Source organism: Necator americanus, chromosome X (genome assembly GCF_031761385.1).
Source record: "Necator americanus strain Aroian chromosome X, whole genome shotgun sequence".
Taxonomy (NCBI): Eukaryota; Metazoa; Nematoda; class Chromadorea; order Rhabditida; family Ancylostomatidae; genus Necator; species Necator americanus.
Window position 1 is genome coordinate 18,290,473 of NC_087376.1, and position 23,457 is coordinate 18,313,929.

Below are 23,457 nucleotides of genomic sequence, written 5' to 3' on the forward strand. Positions count from 1 at the left end.
ACGTGTACGTTTTTCCACCTACACAATTCGATTTCTCTCATGCGTCTTATTTCTGATTATTTCCGATGTCTTGCATAGAACAAAGACTCTGGAGGAGAAGCTGTTGGCTGACATGTGAATGATTTACTTCTGAGTTCAAATGCATTTACAATAAATATCTCCCTCAAACATCGTTGTTCTGAATGTTTTTCTTCCAGTACAATCCAAGGTCATATGGAATGTAAAACCGAAATGAAAAAACAGAAATAACTGTCAACCATAGCAACCACTAAAAGAAACAAAGATGAAGTGTAAGCAAGGTCAAGCGTTTAGTTGGTAAAAATCCCTCTTGAAAACTACCCCCCATGAAGACCATCCAGAAAATAACCCCCTCATCTCTTTCTTTGTAGTATAGCCGCTCATAGCAATGAATAACTAGTTATAAGAAACGGAAGTACAGAAATAAATTAGACGCTTAACAAATAAAAAAAAATGTAATATAGCAAATATTAATAAATACTACTATGATGGATATTACTATAAAGTGCTGCGAGTGAGAGCAACAGAGAAAACATTATAAAACCATTTTCACACCATTTCCTAATATTTGCATACAATTTTACTCATCGACAATGAAAACGAACGGTTCAGAGTTCGATCCCGCGCCATTTCTGCAAAGTGGAAAAAAACAACTAATACTGAAGCAGAACGCATTCTAAATATAAAAATGTTTAGTTAAAGATAAATAAGTTAATAAAATTCGAAAGAAAACTTTCAACTTATCTCCATAATCGGAGGACTAATCACTCAACTGTTTTGCAAATTTGAAAGTAAACTTTCATGTACAGTATACATAAGAGTTTATTTATCCTCACTAACATGTGAGAGAAACTAACTTGCCATATCGAAGCCAACATACGTAGCTATATAGCTTTGGACAGTGGTGAAAATGTAGAGTGCTTGCCTATCGGTACATGGCGATGGTTCGGTATCTTATCGACGAAGAGTTTTGCATCATTATGGAGTATTTTCGCGAAAACTCTGCCCCGGTGTGGTGCCGAACTACCACGCACCTAATAGGTGAGCACTCTACCTCTTCACCATTGTCGAAACTCATACAGACAAGTCTGTTAGATTTGATAAGGCAAATTAGTTTGTCTCATATGTTGGTGAGAGTAAATAAGTTTTATGTAAATGTACATTTCCAAATTTGCAAGCTACCATGCTATATAATAACGGGCTTATTTTGTTACGTGTGTGCGTCTGTGTGTGTCTCAGTCACGATATTCCAAAAAGAGAGGGAGACGAATATCATGACGTCGGAATTTTATGCAACTATTTCAATACTATGCTCCTTGATTCACCAAAAATTGATTTCATTACATAATATCTGCAAAACATTAGTTCAGAACTTTTTCCAAACAAAAATATGCGACGTCTATATAAATGTTGCCTTTCTAATGCTGTAGATGCCAATGGTGGAATAGGCCAGCCTTGTTGAGGTGCGAAAATAGCCGGGCCGCGGAGTCAGATAGAAAGAAATCTCGAATTGCTTTGGAAACGATATCATTCAACTCGAAATGCTGTGGCGAACTCGATTTTCTCGAATTGAATCGAGAAAATCGAGTTCGCCACAGCATTTCGAGTTGAATGATATCGTTTCCAAAGCAATTCGAGATTTCTTTCTATCTGACTCCGCGGCCCGGCTATTTTCGCACCTCAACAAGGCTGGCCTATTCCACCATTGGCATCTACAGCATTAGAAAGGCAACATTTATATAGACGTCGCATATTTTTGTTTGGAAAAAGTTCTGAACTAATGTTTTGCAGATATTATGTAATGAAATCAATTTTTGGTGAATCAAGGAGCATAGTATTGAAATAGTTGCATAAAATTTAATAGTAAGCTTCATACTCTTTCTTTCTATGGAATGTTATGAAAAGAAGGTGTTATAATAAAGCGAGAAAATCTATTCAGAGGGAAACATACCTTATAAACTAATGTACATTACCTGTTTTAAGCGCTCTGCTTAGGTTCTTTCGATTTGACCTCTGTTCTGGTGATTAACGGAGGTGCAAAGTAGAGATGAAATGAAAGGAAAAAGACGAAAAGTGGGATTTTCAAACTTTGCGATACTCTAGTGTACGAGCGGGGTTCATCTGTCTGTATACAATACAAATCTCACAAAATTCAGGAATAGTTGTGCTCAATCGCGATTTTATAGGCTGTTTTGACAACTTCTTTCATTGCAACAAACGTTCAAAGTAAGGACGAACCGCTATTTTATGCAACAATTAAAATGACTAAAAATGACGCACAAATGACTAAAAAATAACAAATCAACAATTTCAAGTACTCGTCCACAACAATTTCTTGCTGTTCTGACCAAATGTGAAAGTTTGAGTCTCTGAACACTTTGTCAACTATAACCTTAGGTTATGTTAGGTTCCAATTATTGCTTTTTGGCGCATATTTGGCGTCATTTTGCTCCTTTCTCAACAATATGTGGGTTTTCGTATAGATCTCAAAGAGAAGAATCTAATGATATATAAACTGTCCTGAAGTTTCCATTTTATGAGCAGTTATGAGCAAGCGACGGTGGCCGACGGTGCCGCACCGTCGCTTGCCGTCGGTTTTTCAATGTTCATGCAGAGCATTGTAGTTCGGGCATTGCATTTTTCCGATTGACTCTTCAATAAAAATCCATTATATAAGCTTGTGACCAGAAATTGGTTCCCAAAGTTGATGTGAGTCCTTGAAAACGCTTCACTGAACGTGCTTCAGTGAAATTCATAGTTGAATTGTCAATATGGTTGTCAAAGGGACGAAGTAGTATGTTCGAACTGCAGAGTGCAATTCATACGTATATGCATTTGCATGACCTGTTTCGTGAGCTAGACAAATATAATAGGGCTGTGATCTTCACAAATAAAGAAGATCACAGCAATATTAAACGAACTACTTTGTGCGCACATCTTTACCGCTATAAAATAAAGGAGAGCCTACAAAGCTTGCGCCTGGGTTAATTCACTTCTTCTCACGTCCATAAATGCGTGAATTACTCGTACCTTATCCCATTACATTTGCGAGAATAGCACAAACAATTTAGAGGTGCACGTGTTCATCTATCTCATGCCTCCAAGCTAAAGACTTTAAGAGGAGTGATTTTTTGTGGTGATTTCCGCGATTTTTCGCGAGGAAGTGAAGCCCTCCATTTGTAAGTTGCGCTGTGCTGAGTGCCCCAAAATAATTGGAATGTCTCTGGAATAATCGCTCCTACTGCACCTTTCGTTTCATACTCCTTAACTCAGACATGTTATCACATAACGAATAGCAAAATTTCCACAATTGATTTATTTTCTTCCATTTTTTCGTCATTTGTATCTTTGTTTACTTCTGCATGAGGGAGAAGAGCTACCTAGAATTACATCCCACTATTTATTTCTTGGTTCTCTTGTATTTGATAAGTATGAGGTTATGAAGAGGTATTTTCGAACTCTTCTTTACTCGTGAAAAAAAAAATTACTTTCATTTTTTTATAAGAAATAAACGGTTACTTACAGGAGACTACGAAAACTCGCCAAGAACATCGAGGTGAGGACATTTTATTAAATAGAAAAAGATGAACCACTTCTTTGTCAGCAAAAACAAGTGATCATATTTGGATGTGGGGTCGTTGGGTTCAGTACATTACATTGTTACTTTCTGCATTGTATAAGGTTGGCTAGTTTTTTTTTTACACATCCACAATGTTTAAAATCTCATACTTTTTTAATCATGCATTGATCATCATCTATCGTTGTATTCGTCTACAACGTAGCCTCTTCCTAGGAGGGTTAGTGAGTGGGAGCAGAAGATGAGGGCTGTGAATTCCGGGGAATAGGATGAGTCCCAGGCAGTTGTAACCATCTCAGAAAAATGGAATACTGTGATAGACACGGTGAATATTCGTAAGTCGAAGGATAATCATCAATGCGTGATTAAGAAAGTGTAAAAGGTATGCTTGTTTAAAAAAAGAAGTAATATAACAGTTACAAAACAGATTACAATACACCAAAAGCCAGATTTCTTACAAACAAGAAGTGACGAAATCAGCATCACGGCAGTCATTGTAGCAGTCGTTTTTCTTCGCTTGAATTACTAACGGCAGTTAGCACGTTAGCAAATCAAGCGAAAAAAAAACAACTGCTACAGTGAGAGGAGCCTATGAGGAAAAGCGATTCCAGCGATTTGTGTCTCATTGTACTTCGCTGTTTCAGTTGCAAGAATCTCAAGAATGGTAGATCACTCTGAAGTCTCTCGGTGATTTCAGCTCGAGAATAAGTCGATTCACCAAAACCCCTTTTCTATCTGTTGATATTCTAATTTAGTTGCAGTAATCCCCACCAAAACGCAGCATCTTAAGCAAGGATGAGAGTGAAATGAGAACCGTTTTAATGACGTCCTGTCCTATGTGCTGGTTTCGTGAATAATTGAGTGAAGTGTTCGCGAGGATTTCAGGCTTCTGTTGAAGACAAAAAACCCTTTATTGGACTATCGTGTGGAGCAGTAAACAATAGGAATGTTATGTTTCTTTGGCAACAAAGTATGTAGCCAATTCAGTTCCACTTTCGAGGCATTCTTCATGTTTTTATTACATGAACGGGGATAGAAAAGAATCGCTACTAGGAAGAATTTGCTCACTGGCAGTGAAGAAACCTTTTTGCTGAAACCTTTCTGCTGAGTTCCTAAGGAGACGAGGTAAGTATGTAATCTCTGTAAAGCTGTTATAATAAAATGAAAGGGATAAACGGATCAAGTGTTTGGCATTTTATCAATCTCCTGAAATGCAAATATGCTTTCACAATAAATCAAGAATCGTTTGTTTGTCAATGCCCTTATCCTCCCCGACAAGTCTGGCAAGTCCGGCACCAATTTATCGACTCCGAAGTAATGAAATGCTTGGTTGGCAAGAGGCGCCTTCTTATCCCTGCGCTACACCGACCCTTCGAATAATTTTACCTTGGTAACATTCAACGTTTCTTTGTGTTCTTACAAGACATGACAATTACCTATGATTTCATTGCCAACGCAATATACCGTGTTTCAGTAGTACTGAATGCGAGAAAGCTCTCTAAGTTGTCTTAACAGAAAGATGAAGTATATTACAGAGTCTCCGAGCTACATGAAAAACTAAAGCTTAATGGTAGTTTACCGTCGAAAGAAAATGTCCAAAATGAATCAAAACTATTTAGAAATAATGACTGTGAGTGTCTAATGAATTATGTCGGTTTTGAGCATTTACTTTACTATATTTCTAAAAGTGGCTTGCAAACCTAAGCTGTAACACTAAGAGCGATATTGACTCCTGGAATAAGTGTTATTATTGTTTTTTTTTACTTGTTCGTACATTTGTCCATTAAAGCAAATAAGTTACATGGGTAACGCACTCCAGTAACTGATGGTAGATAGCCTATCGAAAAGTCACTAAACCTGTCACTTGTCCATCTTTGTTGACGCGAATTGCTTGTTGAGCACCCTCTACTACGGTAAATCGAGCGGGTGGGTGGGCCTCTTGGTGAATTCGTGCATCTGCCACATACTTTCCGGATTGGCTTGCACAGCAAACAACATTTCATCAGTTACATCAATGCTATTCATTTCTAACTGCCAAAATCAGTGTTGATCAAGTATTGACTATATTCACCATTTATGCAAACGTACAAAAGTAGCACTGATTTGGTTGTGTGATTTATTGGGAACTTATGCTTTGACATGTTCTCACCATCCAGGGTGTCATGTGGCGGGTGTCGACTGCTCCCCTTCTTCTTGTCGCAGTTCTATCAAGCGCAACCGATTTAGAGGAACAAGGTAGGAAGCAGTGTAGGGATATAATAATAAATCATGCATTCTTATTGAATCAGTATGACTTCACATTAGAAACTACGACGAATGTTCATCTGTGCAGCATGCGACCATAGTTCAGACAGTGAATTTCTGCCGACTTTTCGCAGATGATCACGATAAATTTCTTACCCATACGTGGAGAATTATACATTTTGTGCAGCATCACTTTTCCTTTCGCACTTTGTGATTGACATAGCCCATGTTAGAATGTATTCCACGCTTTTAATAAACCAAAAATTAAAGAATATTTGCACCATTATCTGTACTCTGAATTTACATTTTATGCGTTTCTTGATATAATGTTCGGTCTTACACTACCCTTCTACTGACTTCTAAAATCGTATTGACCTTACACAATTATTCCAACTTCTATAAATTCGTATCAGAATATTCTTCTTCTTACATATGTCGTAAGTATAACACATACTTCGTAACATGACCACATCGGTTTCGAGAATGCAGCTTTTTTCCTAAAGCCTCTGTAAAAGCGCTGTTTCACAGAAAATGGATTTTGAGAAACAATGTACTATTTCAACGTTTCGTGATCACTTCAAACATTTTGCACCTGAGCAAAAGTGTTGATTGGACATAAGTCAAAACATCACCATAGTTTAGCGAGCAATTGACCCGACAATTCCCTTAGAAATTAAGGATCCTTCTTATTGCAGCTAACGTGTCACTACTCTTCTTTGGCAAACTTGATTTTTTAAAGTGAAGTTGTTGTCAATCTTTACATCTACCTTCTGCGGAACCTATATCTTCGGAACTAAGGATCCTCGGAGAGTCTGCATGTCATTTCAGGAGATGGGCAACGATTAAGGGCCCGTCGCTCCTTTATATTCTTTCCCACTCCTCTTTAGCATACTATACATATAACTCTAGTCTTTATGTTTGGGCAGAGAACATGTTCAAAATTATACAAGCTGTAAATTAAAGGTAAATAATAGGTGATTGCAAACTGAATTAGAACCAACACCGAAGTTTTTCAGTTTACGACCTCCCTGGAGGAGAATACACGGAATATGCAAGCTTGTTGGATACTATACCACAGTCACAACATATCTCGTCCAAACGAGGTATTCTATGATTTTGCACAAAAACTATCCCTGGAACCTTGATTAACTCATTATTCGTTTCGTGGTAGTGCTTATCGTTTCTCAGGTAGCATTTACTGAGATGAAATGAATGTAAAAAAATTGTTATGTCCTCTTGCTATAATAACTGCTCTGAAGTCCCTCAGTTTTAGAGGATCGTTCTTCTAAACGGGAGAAATTACTAACATTGTCCTGAAACTACTAGAGCAGAAATATTATAAAAATAGTGAAGCAGAAACAGATGTTTATAGCTGTAACGATTTGGATTTCGGCTTCTTCAAATTAAGGAAAACAGTGAATACGTATTTGGTTGTGTTTTGAAGCCGTTTTAGGAACCTAATTCATTCTTTAGTTGGAATTTATTTTTTTTTTACTGAGAAGTATTCAAAGAGTGATATTTGGAAAAGCATTTTCACCTTTGATCCTATGTATTTACCCACATTCTAAAATACATTTATATAAATACATGTGCGCTATTTTTTACGCTTGCTTTCTTGTTCAGTTCCCTACTATTATCTCACATCTAACTTTTATGTTAGGAGAACCCAGAAGCCCAAGTATGTTTTGACCAAAAGAAGATGTATTTAAGTAGATATGGACAGTGACATGCCAGGAGTATTTCGATTTGGGAAGCGCGAAGATCATGTGAAAAAAAGTGTTCCTGGAGTCCTTCGCTTTGGAAAACGATCCAATAAGAAAAGCGTGCCAGGTGTGTTACATTGAAAATAGTGCTGTTACAGCATTTCACTTGAATTTCGTCTATATTCTGCGAAGAAAGCACGGTCGCCGGAATTAAATTTTAATGCCTAAGGTGTCCTTCGATTCGGAAAGCGGAGTGTTCCACATGTGTTGCTGCTCGGAAAAAGAGGAGCTGATGTTTTCAGGTAATAATGAGCCTTCTCTTCCTTGTTTCCCTTCCCCTCGTTCTAGAAAAGGACACGATATTCTCGGTGTAGTGAAGTGCTATTAGTCAAAGAAGAAAACTTGACTCGAGGGAAGAAATTTTTTGGCGCAAACAATCAAAACAAACAAACAAAAGCAGCGAGGTCTTTTTAAAGATACAAAAACTCACACAACCGCTAGAATCTATACCCTGAAAATAATAATCGAAAGCAATCTGTGGAAATCTGAATCCATGAGACTTTTAACATGAATTGCAGATTTGGAAAGCGGAACAACGGTAACATGATTTCTTTTCCGGTACTCGTAAAGAAGAGTGTTCCTGGTATGCTTCGTTTTGGAAAATAAAGTAAACAGGTACTTATTTGTTTTGAATTTATTAAACTGCATATGTGTAATTTTACGCATAACGTCATTCGATTCCAGTGCTTTTCTATTGTTCAGGTGCAGTACGAGCAATGTCCCTTCTTGACGATACTACATACGACTTTAGAATAAATGTCCACACATCGTCTGCAGTTATTACAAATAAATGTTTATGTGATAAATGCGTAGCCACGTCTACATTTTTGTGCAGATGAGAAATCTCAATGTCAAAGTCGAAGAAGTTCCTTTCATTTCATACTTTCGCTATTCTTTGCATAGTCATTTTACGGCGTGAATGAATTCTGAAATCATAACAATTCCTGTTTCGAATTGCTCGTAAGTAGCCGAAATGGCAAAGAAGTTCAGGGTGTAAGAGAACTTTGGGAATATTGTGTTAACTGTTTGACTCCATGAGCTGTCCTCTCTTCAACTAGTTCTTAAAAATTCTCATTTCATCAAGGGTTCCTGGTAAACACTGGGGGCAAAGATGAGTTCGACGCATTACCCTATTTCTAAGCTCTATTACGTTTCCGTTCAAAAGATTATTATTAGAAGATTTAAAAGATTATGTATTCTGACTTCTCAGAAGGGTGCTTGCACGTTATGTGGTCATAGTTTGTATCACGAAAATGCTATTGAGCAAGCAATCAGGATGTTTAAAATCATTCTACATCTATGGTAAGATTCTTCTCTAACATCACTCTGCACTAAGCTGGTAGAATGCTTTAGAGGAAGGAGTTTGAGTACAATTTGAGGAAGCGTATTACAAGTCTGTCTCTTGCATCCCTTGATACTTTTAACCCTCTCCTCGTGAGCATTAGCATACTATACAAACAACTGTCTTAATGGTTGAACAAGAGAACATGTAGTGGTTGCGTAAAAGTATGGGTGCGAGAGTTGGAACTAAACTTACATTTAAGAAACGTCAATTCGAATGGTCTCCTTCTTTCTTCTTAACTGTTCTTCCGTGACTCTTCAAACCGAAAAGTCTAATGAATTGAGATCCGGGTTGTTTGCGGTGTATTAACCCATGTTAAAGTATGGCCCGATTTTCCTATCCAAATATTGAATTGTCGTTTCGGCTCCGTGTGCTGCCCAGTCCTGTTGGAGGATTAAATTCTGATGGCTTTGCTTCCAAGGCAACACAACTTTGTCGATGGTCCCAGTTTGGAAGGTTTTAGCACTGATTTTGACATTTTTATCCCTAAAAATTATTTTTGTCTTCCCAGTTGCACTGATGCCGCTCTATACCATCAAGCTTCTTGGAAAAAGACTCCTCGTGGGAACGAGGGAAGCGAGAACCACAAGAAGTCTGAAGTCCGGCGATAGCCGAACGTTCAGACTGGTACTAATAGAAAATGCAATACAACATTTAAATTGTGTAAATGTTTCCTCAAACTATATCCTTTCCTTCCTGGTTTTGAATTTGAATCGGGAAAGTAAGAATGTTAAAAGATGTGAAAGATCGTCTAAGATTCCCCCTTCGTTGTTCTAAATTTCCAACATTTTCCTGCGTTCGCTCGCACTTAGTTCGCATCTCTTTTATGACGACTGTTGGGGTGAGAAGCTCCCATCTCCTTTGCATTCACAATTCTGAGCTCTTATGCAGCTCATATGACCACTCCTCCGTACGTATTTCTTTTCGCGTTGTCACGTCATTTTACAAATACTATGCACATAACTGTTCACATAATGGCTAGCATTTTGAACGATTTTATGTGGGATACTTTATACTTTAAACCTTTATTACTATAAATGCTGCCTTGAGACAACAAGAAATTTGATTTAGCGGCAAAAATTTGCTCCGAGAAAATTCTACTCTTAGTGTCCACGTTCAACTTTTCTTGAGTCTTGGGCCTTTTAATGCGGAAATCTTTTTTTATTCGTTTGTATTGAGCTATAGCCAAGATTGATGTTGATCTTTATTAACAGTTAACGTTTCGGCGTTGTCGGCTTAGTCAGAGTCTGGAAAATCAAACCCATCAGCGATTTATCGTATCAAGCGTCTCATCACCCCGCAGATAGCACTAAAACGATAGGCAAGCTCAACGAACAACGTATCGGCTAGTGCTTATTTCATTTGTTTAATGGTAAGGTAACACACCACCACGTACCACAAGTGCAAGCCGCAAGGGTTTTACAAGGGACCTGCTCGTCCCGTAGATCAAAACCGCACCGATCTTGCGCACCCATCAGATTAAAAAAAAACGGTTTCGCTTCACAAGGTGGAGTGGGCCACTTGGCAGAGCCCCACGGCGCAAAATTTGGACTTTGTTGTTGGACCACATTTACATCAAGTTCCATGTGCCGAGGTGACGTGTACAGTCCGCGATCCCGATGTTTGATCATAGCAGAAAAAGCACGTAGAAAGTAGAAATGCGAAAAACAAAATGACCAAACCAAAAAATGCCCGTTCCTGAGCCAAGCATACTACCCACATCATACCAGTGCTGCTGGTACGTTCTTGCTCACACCCGTCACTTACTAAAGTTTGTCGGCTTTCTTGTCGTTCCTTTATAGCACCTTTTTCCTCTCTTCAAACCTCATTTGGGCAGTTAATTTCTAAGATCCGGATATATACTGAACATAAGCTTTGAACATGGTCTCATCTCTGGACAACAACACGTCCTCCAAATCCATCCGTATGGTCCACAGGCCCCCTTAGGCTTAGCTTAGGCTTATTTTTTGGCGAGCCAGCATCTCTACAGATTGCGTTTTAGATACTTACCTTACAAACTTTCCCTGTTAGAGATCAGACAGGCCTTCCCATGAACAGGTTTTGATGGTGTTTCAAAAAGTCATTGCCAACCAAAACGAAATTTAAATACCATAATTCCAATGAGTTTTGGAATATGCAAATATAGAAGAGAAGAGTATAAAGGAGGTTGCTACACGTTACTTGAGTGATAAACGTTTTCGTAGACTTGGCAGCAGCATTTCGACATACTTCCTCTGCGTAATACCGTTCTGAAAGAAGTGTCGTGCTGAGAAGATAGGTGCGAAGGATATAATTCATTGTTGGTTGGTTTCTTTCTTGACGGAAGTTCGCATTACTTATTCTCTGATTTATTCTTTCTACTATCTCAAAAATGTCAATAAAATTCCATGAGTCATGAGGCGTCTATCATTGACAAGCTGTAGGGCTCCGCTTTTTGATCCTCATAACGTTCCTCTTTTGTTTGATATCTTCCTGTTCTTTCGCAACCCAATTCTCTTGTCTGCTTTGCTCAATTCCGTTAAGATCTTTGCTCGGATAAAACCGAAAGGGAAACCTATGCTAAAGCTATCTTTGTTCAAATGTCCCATTATTCACAAATTACAAATTGGGGTGCAAATTGAGACTGAGAACGTTTGGCAACGAAATCAAAACTGTCGAACATTCCACGAGCGAGATAGTCATTCAATAGGATGATGGATAATTCTATAGAATATCGCTTAAACCGTCATAATACCTTCACAATCTCGTGAAATTGGTGGTTAGCAGTGAATAGTGCAGTGAATAGCGTCGTCAATATGTCGTCATATTGTCAGTAGGACGACAATGCAAAACACTCATGCGCTGGCATCACCTCAAGGCCTCTCAGATTACTACTTGATAAATCACCTTAATGGTGAAATAGAACGCTCTCATATCCGTTTGAGGACAGCGTAAGATGAAAATGCGGTTTTGGTAGTGCGTAGAATAGCATAAAATGATTTTGAATGCCTTGCAAAGATTAGTTGCCTGACTGTTCGCGTCATGTTATTACAGCACAGGATACGGTATCCATTATTGTATTCACATACGGCAGCGAGAATTCCAGAAGTAGGTAGTAGTAATGGCAAGCAACAAGTTTTAGAGGAAGAGTCCATTATGTGCGTCACGTTATTGTTGCATTGGTTATCATACACACATCAGTTGGTCATTTCTGGCAAGACTTAGCATCTGTTGTCAATACCACCTTTAGAAAAAGGGGCGTTGTGAGGAACAGACAACCCCCATGTTTGACTCTGTTTCGTTCTTGGCACTACGATTCTTTAGGTGAAAAAATGCAGTTGATACATATGTGGACGAATGTGATAGAGTTTTTCACGAAGATATTATCGAGCAGAGAATATAAGCGAACAGAAATTGTTGAATTTTCCTCTACTTTTTATAAAGCGAATGTCTTAATTGTAAACATTTTCAGGTGTATCTCGTCTTCGTCGTTATGTTATTTTTCGCTTACATTTGTAATAACGCAGCAAGATAGAATATGCTCCGTAGTGACCTATTGCCCTCTCTCCTAAACTGTTTTTTTTTTGGATTCGTGAACACGTTTTTGTGTGCGACATTGCAGTGCTAATTGTTGTTTTTGAACAGTTCACGAAACTGATGGAGCCTTGAGAAGCTCACTAAAAGTAGGATTTGCTGCTCCGCATTCTTTTCATGAGAGCCGTGTCATAACAGTTTGCAATGACGCAATTTTCTTGAAGTAAATGTGTTATCGACGGAGTTATATTGTTAATGTCGATTTTGTTGCCGAACAAACGTTTACATTCTCGTTACTTCACGTATATAGCAGGCATTAAGGATGACTTCTAGAAGAAAAGTTGCAAAATAACAAGTATGAACACGATAAAATTGATTAATGCCATGTATTTCAGCGCTAGCGCACAATTTTTGCACGGACAGATATCGGACACAGTGCACTGTGTGATGGTGCCGATAGGTCATTTTAAATAGACTTAGAAATATGTTCAGTAAGACCATTGTGGAAGCTCTTCTACGCAACAGAAACGAATTTCTAGAAAGGTCTCTTAAGGAAATGATGTAATTCTTGAAGTTACTTTTTGTAGTTGAACAATTTTTCACCATTACATCGCTCAGGAGAATTTTTCTTTTCAAAATGGGTAAATATACTTCGCAGTACAGATACGTAAGAACATTACTTCATTGAGGGCGAAATGATTGTAATACTTCAGGAGTCTCTGGAAGGGGCCCTCTGCTATCTCTTTTAATAACATATAGCGAAAATGAAGAAATCCGAATATGCTGCTATCTGCCCAAATGTAGCTGTTCTGCATGATTGCAATCATCTAAGTCGTAATCTGTTAAGTATGAAGGCTCCTAGAGTGTATGTAGTTTTAATAAAACGTCTATATGATACAGTTACACTACACTTGCAAGCTGCTCCAAATAAATTCGAATTGTCTCTGTATTGGCGTGGGAGCTTTGCACTGCACAAACTTTTCATGCCCCCACTTGAAATGTTTCGTTGCAGCTCATATCTACTAGGCATACGCTCTCTTTTAGCTGCGTGCATACGCGATGGGGCGTATTCACGCGGCGCCGCTGGAGATCCCGCCCGACTCTCTGCTTGTGACACCTCATTATCCATATTCCGCTCCCTCCTCTACTCAGAAACCGGCTCTTCCTGAAAACTAGAAATGATTATTCACTGCAAATGCTCTAGCTAACTTGGGAACTGAAAGGAGTCTTCGTTGTCAATCTTCTTATTTTTTGCTTGGTCTGATACCCTGAAACAAGCAAAATGATAATTTCCTATCTGGCGAGGATTGTACTGTTATTGCCAGACCTCTCGGCATCCGACAATGACCGTCTTCTTAGTATTGCCCAGTCCTCATATACTAGAAAAAATGCAAATCGAGTGGACTTCAATTTACGAGTCAACTCAACATCGGATCTACTCCACAATAACTATGTGAGCAGCTCACCGACACAATCACACAGTGAGGAAATGCTAATGTAGAATATCTTATGTTTGTTGCTGTATATCGGTGCGTGTAGGTATAGTCTTTCATCGGAATAACTTAAAACAATCACGCTGCAGGGCTCAATCTTCAAATGGATCGTTCGCAAAGTTGGGCTCCTTTAGGGAAAATGCATAAGCAGTTCTCGGACAACACCTGCATTTCAGTAAATGACACACAACGGAAACATCTTCTGCAGGTACATTATGCCAGACTCGCTGTGACTTTTAAGTTTTTTTTTGTAACCTGGCTGAGCGCCGACATGAATTCCGTCGACGTTGGACGTTTTTAATTCACACTTTGCTGTAAATGATCTTGTTATTTGTCCCATAGCAAAGAAAACTCCGAGATTATATACACCACATATTCTCCTTGTTACACATCCTTGTTACTCCATTGGCAGTTACGCAGTAAGTGCGCGCTTTCCATTTATTCCAGCACGCGGATTTCAGCAATGCTTCATTGCATCCAAATCAACGTTTTAGCTGCATGCGCAGCAACACTTCCTTACACGTCAGATTCTGAAGGACACGATTGTGAGTATGCAATAGAAATAAAAAAAAACTGTATCTGAAGTGGCTTTAGGTTCCATTTTCCTTGCAACTTGCACCGGTTTTACTAGTAATGGAAGCTGTTATGCTACAGCTACCTTCCTTCTTCTTAAAGCTATCGATGTACATAGATTTCTGATTTCTCCTCGAAAAAGACATATGACTTCTCCAAGTAAAATATTGGAGCTTGCGTTTCCATTCGACGACTTTGTTGACTAGCCGACCTGAAAAGCAAAATGTACAGCAATCCACTTATGATTTCTATAAGCAATCAGTGTTATTCTTTGGTAATGAATGTACATAATGACTATGATTGTGAAATGCTTGTCCAAAGGTCATTTTGACATAATTTATTACGTGAAAGTTTTTCTTATAACTAAGCATTTTCTTGTGATTTTCAACGCTTTGGAACGTTCATTTTTTGTGTTACAGATTATTCGTTATGTTGCATCACAATTTTCATGTTACAGTGAAAAGTGTTACAGGAAAAAGATTGACTTTTCAGATGCGCTAGAAGTATTCATAGGTTTCCTTCTTTTCCAATGTATATCAAATCCGTTGTTTTGCAGGAGTTTCTTGAATGTCTTACATTCGAACCGCTCGAGCATTTGATTTAGTACTTCCACCTATTCTTTTGCTGTCTGTATTGTGTTCCTATCAACGTGAAGATGATAGCACCCGTATGTAAACCTATACCCGGCTGCGGCAAGCTCTGCTCCTTGTACCAATTCTAACGCGCCGCGAAATTCAAAATGGTTTAGTGAGTAACTACTTCGTCTGGTCTATCAGAAGGCTAACCTTAGAAAAAGCTAGAAGATGAGCGGCTTACGGTGCTTCACGTACTCTTACCATAAAACAAACGAGGAGATTATTACAATAAACCTTAATCCAAGAAAGAATGATTTCCGAATTTCTCCAAGTAAGGGATGAAATTGGAACATAGGCTTTTTGACTTGGCTTTCTTATCTCGCAGCTCAGAAAGATTACTTAACGTAACCGCATCTAACATCTTTTACTCTTCCTCTGCCTAGTTTCTGCTCCAATTGTTCCATTTGTTCTTGCATTGATCTCCTTCTTTATTATTATCATTTATTTAAATCGATTTTCCGATCTCTTTCTCGTCTTTACATTCCTGTTCTGCTTGATTTCTTTTCTTTTCACTCTATTTGTTCTTTTTACAGGTGGACTTCTTTCAATGTAATTAAGTTCACTACCGTTTTCATTTGATTCCCACAATATTAAGTATTGACACAGTACCTGTACACGCGCTTTTAATCTCTTTACTGTTTTGGTTTAGTAACAGAAGAAGAAAAAGCGTTATGTTCTTCACGTTTCTGTCAATTTTTCCCACTAACGTAATAGCATCACCAGAGCCGAAGTGCCTCAGTAGCTTTATTTTGATTCTAAATTTTTTTTAAGCAAAGCTTTGAGGTTGGAGATTGGTAAAATTTGGAAAGACAAATGAGGAGTCATACTTACCCACAGACGAGTAAATTAAATCAAACTTCAAGATTCAATGTTCAGAAAATTATTCATTGTCAGCAAATTTCCCACGGATCTCCCTCACTAGAGGGATCACAGCCGGTTAGTCGCGAGGCTACGTGGCGCGTCCCCGGGTGGCGGATAGGGGGCTAATCGCGGACCAAAAGCGACCTTGCGCTTGCCCAGAGACGCAGGTGGATTCAGGGGATGGACTCCCTGTTTCTGCTGAGCCAGGACTGACTCATGACATCCTTGTATCCCGCACGTCGGTCCGGCCAAAAGCCTGCAATCAAGTGACTGGGAGGTGCAAGGGAGGCGGTTTGGAGTCGCCTCCAACAAATAAGCTCCACATGTCCACACCGGGAGAACGAAAGTTCTCCCAGAAACTCATGGGACTAGAGGCTTGCAACCTGCTCATGGGTTTTAAAATTTTTAAGCAAAACACAGTAATAGGAAAGAGTCTCCTGATTCCGGAGGAAAGCCTGGTACGGTAGCGCCAGGTAGGACGGGGTTGCAGGAGTCATGTAGGCTACCAAAACTGAAAAGGACTAGGATGGCGATCTGTACTTATAACGCACGTACGCTTGCATCGGAAGCGGCCATCGAAGATCTGATGATGCAAGCCAAGAAGATCAAGTACGACGTCATCGGACTGACCGAGACGAGACGACGTCACCCTCTCAACGCCGTATATGAAACTGGAGAAGAACTGTTCTTAGGAACATGCGACAGTAGAGGTGTTGGTGGAGTTGGCGTCCTCGTCAACACGAGTATGGCAAAGAAGATCGACCCTTTTGAACAACTTACGACCCGAATCGGACGTCTGCGGATGAGAAGATGTGGCCCAATACCAGCTTTGACTATCTTCGTCGTTTACGCTCCAACATCAAGCTACGAAGAAGAAGTCGAAGCTTTCTATATGGACCTGGAGAAGTTCTACCAAGAAGATCATGCCTTCTGCAAGGTCATAATTGGCGATTTCAACGCTAAGGTTGGCCCAAGAAGAACGCCGGAGGAACTTCACATCGGGACCCACGGCCTACAATGGAATGACCAGGGAGAGAGGCTCTCCGAGTTCATCATGACGACTAAGACCATCCATGGGAACTCGCAATTTCAGAAGCCCTCTTCTTTACGCTGGACGTGGGAGTCACCCGGTGGAGGGTACCGTAATGAAATAGACCACATCATCGTCAATAAAAGGTTCTGCCTGACGGACGTCGGTGTTGTACCAAAGTTCTATATGGGATAGGACCATCGCCTCCTCCGAGGAAGATTTTCCTTCACAAGGAGAGCAGAGAAAGCCGCCAAGTTCAGAGAGAGAAATCCCAGGACTACCATCAACTGGGATCTCTTCGCTACGCTAGCCGGCTTTTGGGAAGATTCTGCAATGGACAACATCGACGAGGAATATGAACGGCTTGTCGAACACCTTCACGACTGCGCGAAGAAGGCGGAGAGTTTTAAAACCACCAAGAGGCGCCTGTCTCTTGAAACTCTTGAGCTGACACGCCAGCGTGGAGCAGCACGAGCCGCAGGGAACCAAGAACTCACGTCCGAGCTCGCAAGGCTTTGCCGAGAGGCGATAAAGGAAGACCTTAAAGAGAGAAGAGCAGAAGTGCTGGCTGAAGCTGCAGAGGCGGGGAAAAGCATCCGCTATGCCCGTCGAGACTTCGCCAGTCGCAAGACGAGGATGACTGCTTTCCGAAACCCAAAGGGAACAGCCATTGCATCGAGAAGGGGGATGGAGAAAATCATCTACGACTTCTACTCTGATCTCTTCGACAGCCATGTCCACTTGCCTCCTCACCATCTGAGGGAAGATGGACAAGTCATTCCAGAGGTTCTCTCGTCCGAAATACGACATGCTATCATGTCGGTAAGAAATCGTACGGCACCCGATCCCGTCAGAATAAGACCAGAACACCTGAAGAGCCTTCCGCCTGTACTCATCAACACCCTGGCGAGGCTCTTTACATGTTATCTGTCGGAATGCAAGGTTCCTAAACAGTGGAAGACCAGCAAGACTGTGTTGTTGTATAAAAAGGGAGATCCATATGACATCGGCAACTATCGCCCAATCTGCCTACTGTCCGTCATTTACAAGCTCTTTACAAGAGTAATCCTTAATAGGATTGAAAAAGTCTTGGATGAAGGACAGCCATGCGAGCAAGCAGGGTTTCGAAAAGGATTCAGCACGATTGACCACAATCACACTGTTTCGAAACTCATCGAAGTATCACGAGAGTACAAAATGCCGCTCTGTCTCACCTTCATCGACTTGAAGAAGGCCTTCGACTCAGTTGAGACGGAAGCGGTCGTGGAAGCCTTGGACAACCAAGGCGTCCCTACTCAGTACATAAAGGTACCTCGAGAGTTGTACAATAACTTCACGACCATTCGCCATTCTAAAAGAACATCATCATTGACGTGAAGAGGGGGGTCCGACAGGGTGATACAATTTCACCCCAAATATTCACAGCCACCCTCGAGAACGCAATGCGAAAGTTGGAATGGGACGACATGGGAGTGAAGGTTGATGGTCGGCAGCTACACCATTTGCGCTTTGCTGATGACATCGTACTGGTAACACCTAGCATCAGCCAAGCGGAACGAATGCTGACCGAATTCGACGAAACATGTGGATGCATCGGTCTTCAGCTGAATCTACAAAAGACGATGTTCATGCGGAACGGATGGGTCTCGGATGCCCCATTCACGCTCAACGGAACGAACATATCCGAGTGCACCAGCTACGTTTATCTGGGTCGGGAACTGAACATGATGAACGACCTGACCCTCGAGCTGGGCAGAAGAAGAGCGGCTTGGGGAGCGTACAAGAGCATCGAGAATGTAGTGAAGAAGACCAACAACACCCGACTCCGTGCACACCTCTTCAACATCACCGTACTTCCTGCTTTGACCTATGCTTCGAAAACGTGGACATTTCGCAAGTAGGAAGAAAACGCGTTAAACGTCATTGAACGCGCAGTTGAGAGAGTGATGCTAGGAGTATCCCGTTTCACGCAAGTGAGGGACGGGATTCGAAGTTCTCTCCTACGTCAGCGATCGAAGATTAGAGACGCCGCCGCGTTTGCCAAGGAAAGTAAAATAAGGTGGGCCGGACACGTGATGCGCTTTAATGACAACCGTTGGACCAGAGCCGTGAGCGACTGGGTTCCCCGCGATATTAAGCGCACTACAGGAAGACCGCCGACCCGATGGTCAGATTTCTTCACGAAGTCCTTGAAAGAAAAATATGATGCTCTTCGTGTCCCACGCGAAAGGAGGAACCACTGGGCTACTCTGGCACGCGATCGGGACAAATGGAAGAATTACTGGCGCCCGCTCGACCAGTTCGAAGATCAACGGGAGTCAAGGTGATCAAGGTGATCAGCAAATTTCGCAATTTTGCTTTCTCTGAAAAGTGTTAGGCCCAACTTTGAATATGAAGAGAGTTTGATTCCCCTTCTGGTCTCCACAATTTGTTGAATAGTAGCAGGAAAGCTGCTCTTCCAAATAAAAAATCTTGAAAGCGAATCCAAAGACACCAAAAACAAATCCGATTGAAAATAGTTACGAGTTGAAACTTCAAGTAGAGTCTGAAAACTCTCTTGTTTTCTAGTTTTGTCATGGAGCGCACTGACTTTCTTCCGTACTTTTTTCATTATCTCGTACCAATGTAGGAGCTGTATAAGCTAGGATGATTTGTAGAAAAAGTACTTTTTGGAAAGAGATACTGGAAATGAATCTTTGCTTCCATCTTGGAATTTCCCACTATTTTTTCTATGCGAATGTTTGTGTTCCTTTACCTTCGATGTTCTTGCCATATATTAACGTGATATAAGTGCGATTGTCATGCAGTACGCATTCTCTAACTAGGAGCAAAGTATGCAACACAATTACATGCTGGGAAGTAATGACAGAATGAGAGAAGGGGTGTAACGTTAAGAAAAAAAGAAAAACAGAAAGAAAAACAAGAATGGATGTAAGAACAGTGATATGCACGAAAATGTAACAAATATGAATGAAGTAGATGTGTGGTACAAGATACAAGGTAAACTTGTGGTATAAAACGTGCTGTGTGAACAAAAAAAAAAGAAGTTGGAACCATAAGCTTTTCCGAGGAGTCAAAAAAAAATAAAATAAAATAAGGTAGACATAAAACCAAGAAAAAGGATAAGGATACAACTGTACAATGTAGAATGCAGGGGAACAACGTAGAATGCAGAGGAACAACGTAGAATGCAGAGGAAATGCAATGTTGTTGATTTGAACGTTTCTGTAGGAGTTATCTCGTAGCGCATCTAGAAAAAGGGCTTTATAACGCCAGCATTTCATCAGTCTGACTCCGGTACTGCGCTCTTCTTCAGTTTCTGTATATCGTCGCTTTCACGCTTCCTTTTTTGGAACATTGTTGTTTTGACTTACTCTGTTTGTTGTGTTGTTACTGCAGCGCGCTTCTTTCTACCCAATGCTTTGTTAATTCACTTAGTTGTCATTTTATTTCACTTCTCCTTTTGTTCACTTAACCATACAATTGTTCGTGTTATTGTGCCTTCTTTGTGTTGATAATTTAATGGTTTAATCATTCAAGTTTAAAGCTATCACTCCACGAACGGGTGGTACGGGTTTCAGCCGGGTGATGCTTGTACGAGATCGTAGATTGTGGGGAAGAGGGTGAATCCGTCTATTTCTCCCTGTATCAGTGGAAACGGACGACCCCGGAATGCTGTTTCCTATGACGGCTTCTGTTGTTGTCGTTCCGCCCTGCCTGCAATTCGTCGATTTGTTTGCAGGAGGTGGGCGCAAAGGTTGCGCGGTGCAATACAGGACCTCGTAAGAAACAGCGTTCCGGGGTCGTCCGTTTCCACTGATACAGGAGGAAATGGACGGAGTCACCCTCTTTCCCACAATGTACAACCTCGTAAAGGCATAACCGACTTGTGCCCTGTTCCACCACAGATTCGTGAGGTGATGCCTTTAAGGCAACGAAATTTTGGCGCTGTTCGTGGCCATCAACAGCGTGGCACAGGATCAAAATGCCTAAGTTCCAATTTCATCCATTACTCGGAGAAATTCGGAGATCATACTTCCTTTCTTTCTTGGATTAAAGTCCATAGTAGTCCATAGTATTCTCCTCGTTTGATTTATGGTAAGAGTATGTGAAACACCGTAGAGCGCTCATCTTCTAGCTTTTTCTAAGGTTACTCTTCTGATACACCAGACGAAGTAGTTACTCACTAAACAATTTTGAATTTCGCTGCGCGTTAGAATTTGTACAAGGGGCGGAGCCTGCCGCAGCCGGGTATAAGTTTAGATACGAGTGATGATAGCTATCTTGGTAGCAGTTAATAGCTGTTTTGATTAAAAGTTTGGAATCCCCATATTTCTAACTGTTTTGACTATCTTTTCTTATCTATAGGGATGGGCGTTATCTAAAGGTTTGGCAAGTTGTTTTCTTAAAGTGACAGCGGTGTCCTATCATAAGTTCTTCTGTATAATGTTATACCATCCGCGGCTCACATCCGCGGTATTTACCCGGCGTTTCTTCTTTCAGTAAGGTTTTTGCTTGGCTCGCGATTGGAACGAATGCCCTTTAAACTCATACCTCCTGTTGTTCTTCAGAATGAATGACTTAAGTTTCCTAATGTGCATGAGACCTAGAATCCAGTTGAACGACGCGTATGACTGATACGTTACTTCAAATTGGAGAGCAACTAGCAGTACCCACTCACTAGATTATAATTTTCAATTTAAATGTTTTTCACAATTCCAGTTGTAATTTTTACCGTTTGAAGGCAGTGTGTGCGGAAAGTTCCAATTTCTCACTCTAATCGCTAGTAAGTAGGATTCAAGACTTAGTTCTCAGCGACAACGGTGAAAAGGTGAAGTAGCTCTTACGAGTGCATATTACGGATGGATCAGGAGCAGAAGACTGATCAATTCGTCCTACGAAGCAACTCTTTGTACTCATGGAATCCAATCACTGAAACTACGCAGCCGGAAAAGAGGTGGAAATACCCAATGAAACAATTCGTTACACTTCTTGAGCAATTAAATTCACTTCATGCGTTTCATTTCGTCAAACCAATGTGTGTGAAGAGTTGGTTGGTCGCGTCGTTCTCGTTCTCCTAGTTTATCTCTTTTCTGAATTCTTCGAGAGCAACTCTTGTTTTCATAGTATTATCTACAAACTACCACAATCACTGCCTACTACTGGAGAGAATCCAACATCGAAATTCCCCCAAACCCTTTTTTTAAAAGTGATCATATTGTAGAAACAAATAATGCTTGTGAAATATAGTGAACAAAGCAACAGTGACTTTTTTTGTCTATGAATCACTTAATTTAGAAAAATTGTTCTTGACATTCTAGCGATTGCACTTTCTTCTATCCACCATTTGCAATCACATTGGGAGAATTGAACATCGCAACCATTTATTTAAGGAACTGTTCTCCGATTCCTATGACAAAAACAATCTTCCCAGCTCTAACTCAACAGAGGTTTGTTTGCTAATTTAAAACAATGACTACTGTGCGATTACTACAAACATAATCTTAGTCCTATCAGAATCAGAGAAGGTGTAATGACACAGATATAGTGCTACTGATCCGTTTGTTTAAAAGATTAAAGATAAGACTAAAGTGGTTGCGAAGTTCCTCAATGCTTACATCTGTCACTTGAATGATCTCCTAACGCCAGTTCTCGATCTTGATATGCGGAAACGAGAAGGATGCAGAAGCGAGTGTTTGCATTTTTATGGCATTTCCAGGTAGTACGAGCAATATTGCTAAGTCTGAATAACTTCTTTTGGTTCTACATAGTCGGAAGGAATATACTTAAAGGCATCACCCCACGAATTTGGGGTAGTACAAGTTTCAGCAGCGTAATGCCTGTACGGGGTCGTAGATTGTTGGGAAGATGGTGATTCCGTCCACTTCTCCCTCTATCAGTGAAAACCCCGGAACGCTGTTTCTTATTACGGCTTCTGTTGCAATCCGGAACGTTTGCGCCCCCCGCCTGCAAACGAATCGACGAATCGCAGGCGGAGCGGGGCCCAAACGTTGCGTATTGCAACAGAAGCCGTCATAAGAAACTGTATTCCGGGGTTTCCACTGATACAGGGGGATGTGGACGGAATCACCATCTTCCCAACAATCTACGACCCCGTACAGGCATTACGCTGCTGAAACTTGTACTACCCCAAATTCGTGGGGTGATGCCTTTAAACGTCCGCAACAATCACTTACACCGCCCTTTCTGATTTATCAAAGGTTTCTTTAGCAATACCTTTTTTGTGACTTACTTGGCTTAATCGGCGGACAGGTGTTATGGTCTAACGCGGCTATCCGCATTTTCGCCGGGGTGTATCGTCCTCCCTTGAACATATCCGAACCCATCCTGTTCGATCTTTAGCATAGAATCTACCCACCCGTCGCTAATCCACAAGTAGTGAAATTT

General features: G+C 40.6%; 7 protein-coding genes across 8 annotated transcripts in view; all 7 read left to right on the plus strand.

The window, feature by feature from the left end:
- Positions 1–5,757: 5,757 nt before the first annotated feature.
- On the plus strand, positions 5,758–8,332 carry RB195_023985 (uncharacterized protein; the record flags this gene model as incomplete). 2 transcript variants are annotated; one of them, XM_064211614.1, is made up of 7 exons in its annotated part: positions 5,758–5,830; positions 6,856–6,942; positions 7,550–7,669; positions 7,772–7,844; positions 8,121–8,140; positions 8,211–8,217; positions 8,305–8,332. In XM_064211614.1, the coding sequence occupies 7 exons, from the start codon at positions 5,758–5,760 to the stop codon at positions 8,330–8,332; spliced, it is 408 nt and encodes a 135-aa protein (XP_064067494.1). The 2 variants fall into 2 exon arrangements, with proteins under 2 accessions (XP_064067494.1, XP_064067495.1); XM_064211613.1 differs by lacking the exons at positions 8,211–8,217; positions 8,305–8,332 and having other exon boundaries at positions 8,121–8,208.
- A 5,407-nt stretch (positions 8,333–13,739) lies between these two features.
- RB195_023986 (uncharacterized protein) lies at positions 13,740–14,510 on the plus strand (the record flags this gene model as incomplete). The annotated part of the gene is made up of 3 exons (XM_064211615.1): positions 13,740–13,938; positions 14,040–14,158; positions 14,445–14,510. 3 exons carry the CDS (start codon positions 13,740–13,742, stop codon positions 14,508–14,510), a joined length of 384 nt encoding a protein of 127 aa, XP_064067496.1.
- A 2,035-nt stretch (positions 14,511–16,545) lies between these two features.
- On the plus strand, positions 16,546–17,244 carry RB195_023987 (uncharacterized protein; the record flags this gene model as incomplete). The annotated part of the gene is made up of 1 exon (XM_064211616.1): positions 16,546–17,244. One exon carries the CDS (start codon positions 16,546–16,548, stop codon positions 17,242–17,244), a length of 699 nt encoding a protein of 232 aa, XP_064067497.1.
- Positions 17,245–17,382: 138 nt separating this feature from the next.
- Positions 17,383–18,426, plus strand: RB195_023988 (uncharacterized protein; the record flags this gene model as incomplete). The annotated part of the gene is made up of 1 exon (XM_064211617.1): positions 17,383–18,426. One exon carries the CDS (start codon positions 17,383–17,385, stop codon positions 18,424–18,426), a length of 1,044 nt encoding a protein of 347 aa, XP_064067498.1.
- Positions 18,427–18,491: 65 nt separating this feature from the next.
- RB195_023989 (uncharacterized protein) lies at positions 18,492–18,950 on the plus strand (the record flags this gene model as incomplete). Its single annotated transcript, XM_064211618.1, has 1 exon — positions 18,492–18,950. The coding sequence occupies one exon, from the start codon at positions 18,492–18,494 to the stop codon at positions 18,948–18,950; it is 459 nt and encodes a 152-aa protein (XP_064067499.1).
- A 45-nt stretch (positions 18,951–18,995) lies between these two features.
- On the plus strand, positions 18,996–19,376 carry RB195_023990 (uncharacterized protein; the record flags this gene model as incomplete). Its single annotated transcript, XM_064211619.1, has 1 exon — positions 18,996–19,376. One exon carries the CDS (start codon positions 18,996–18,998, stop codon positions 19,374–19,376), a length of 381 nt encoding a protein of 126 aa, XP_064067500.1.
- Positions 19,319–23,457, plus strand: part of RB195_023991 (uncharacterized protein) — a gene marked incomplete at both ends in the record, with an annotated part of 38,905 nt that continues 34,766 nt past the window's right edge. The window contains 2 exons of the mRNA XM_064211620.1: positions 19,319–19,372; positions 22,443–22,499. Of these exons, the coding sequence (XP_064067501.1) occupies positions 19,319–19,372; positions 22,443–22,499 (111 nt within the window). The remainder of the gene's footprint in view (positions 19,373–22,442; positions 22,500–23,457) is intronic.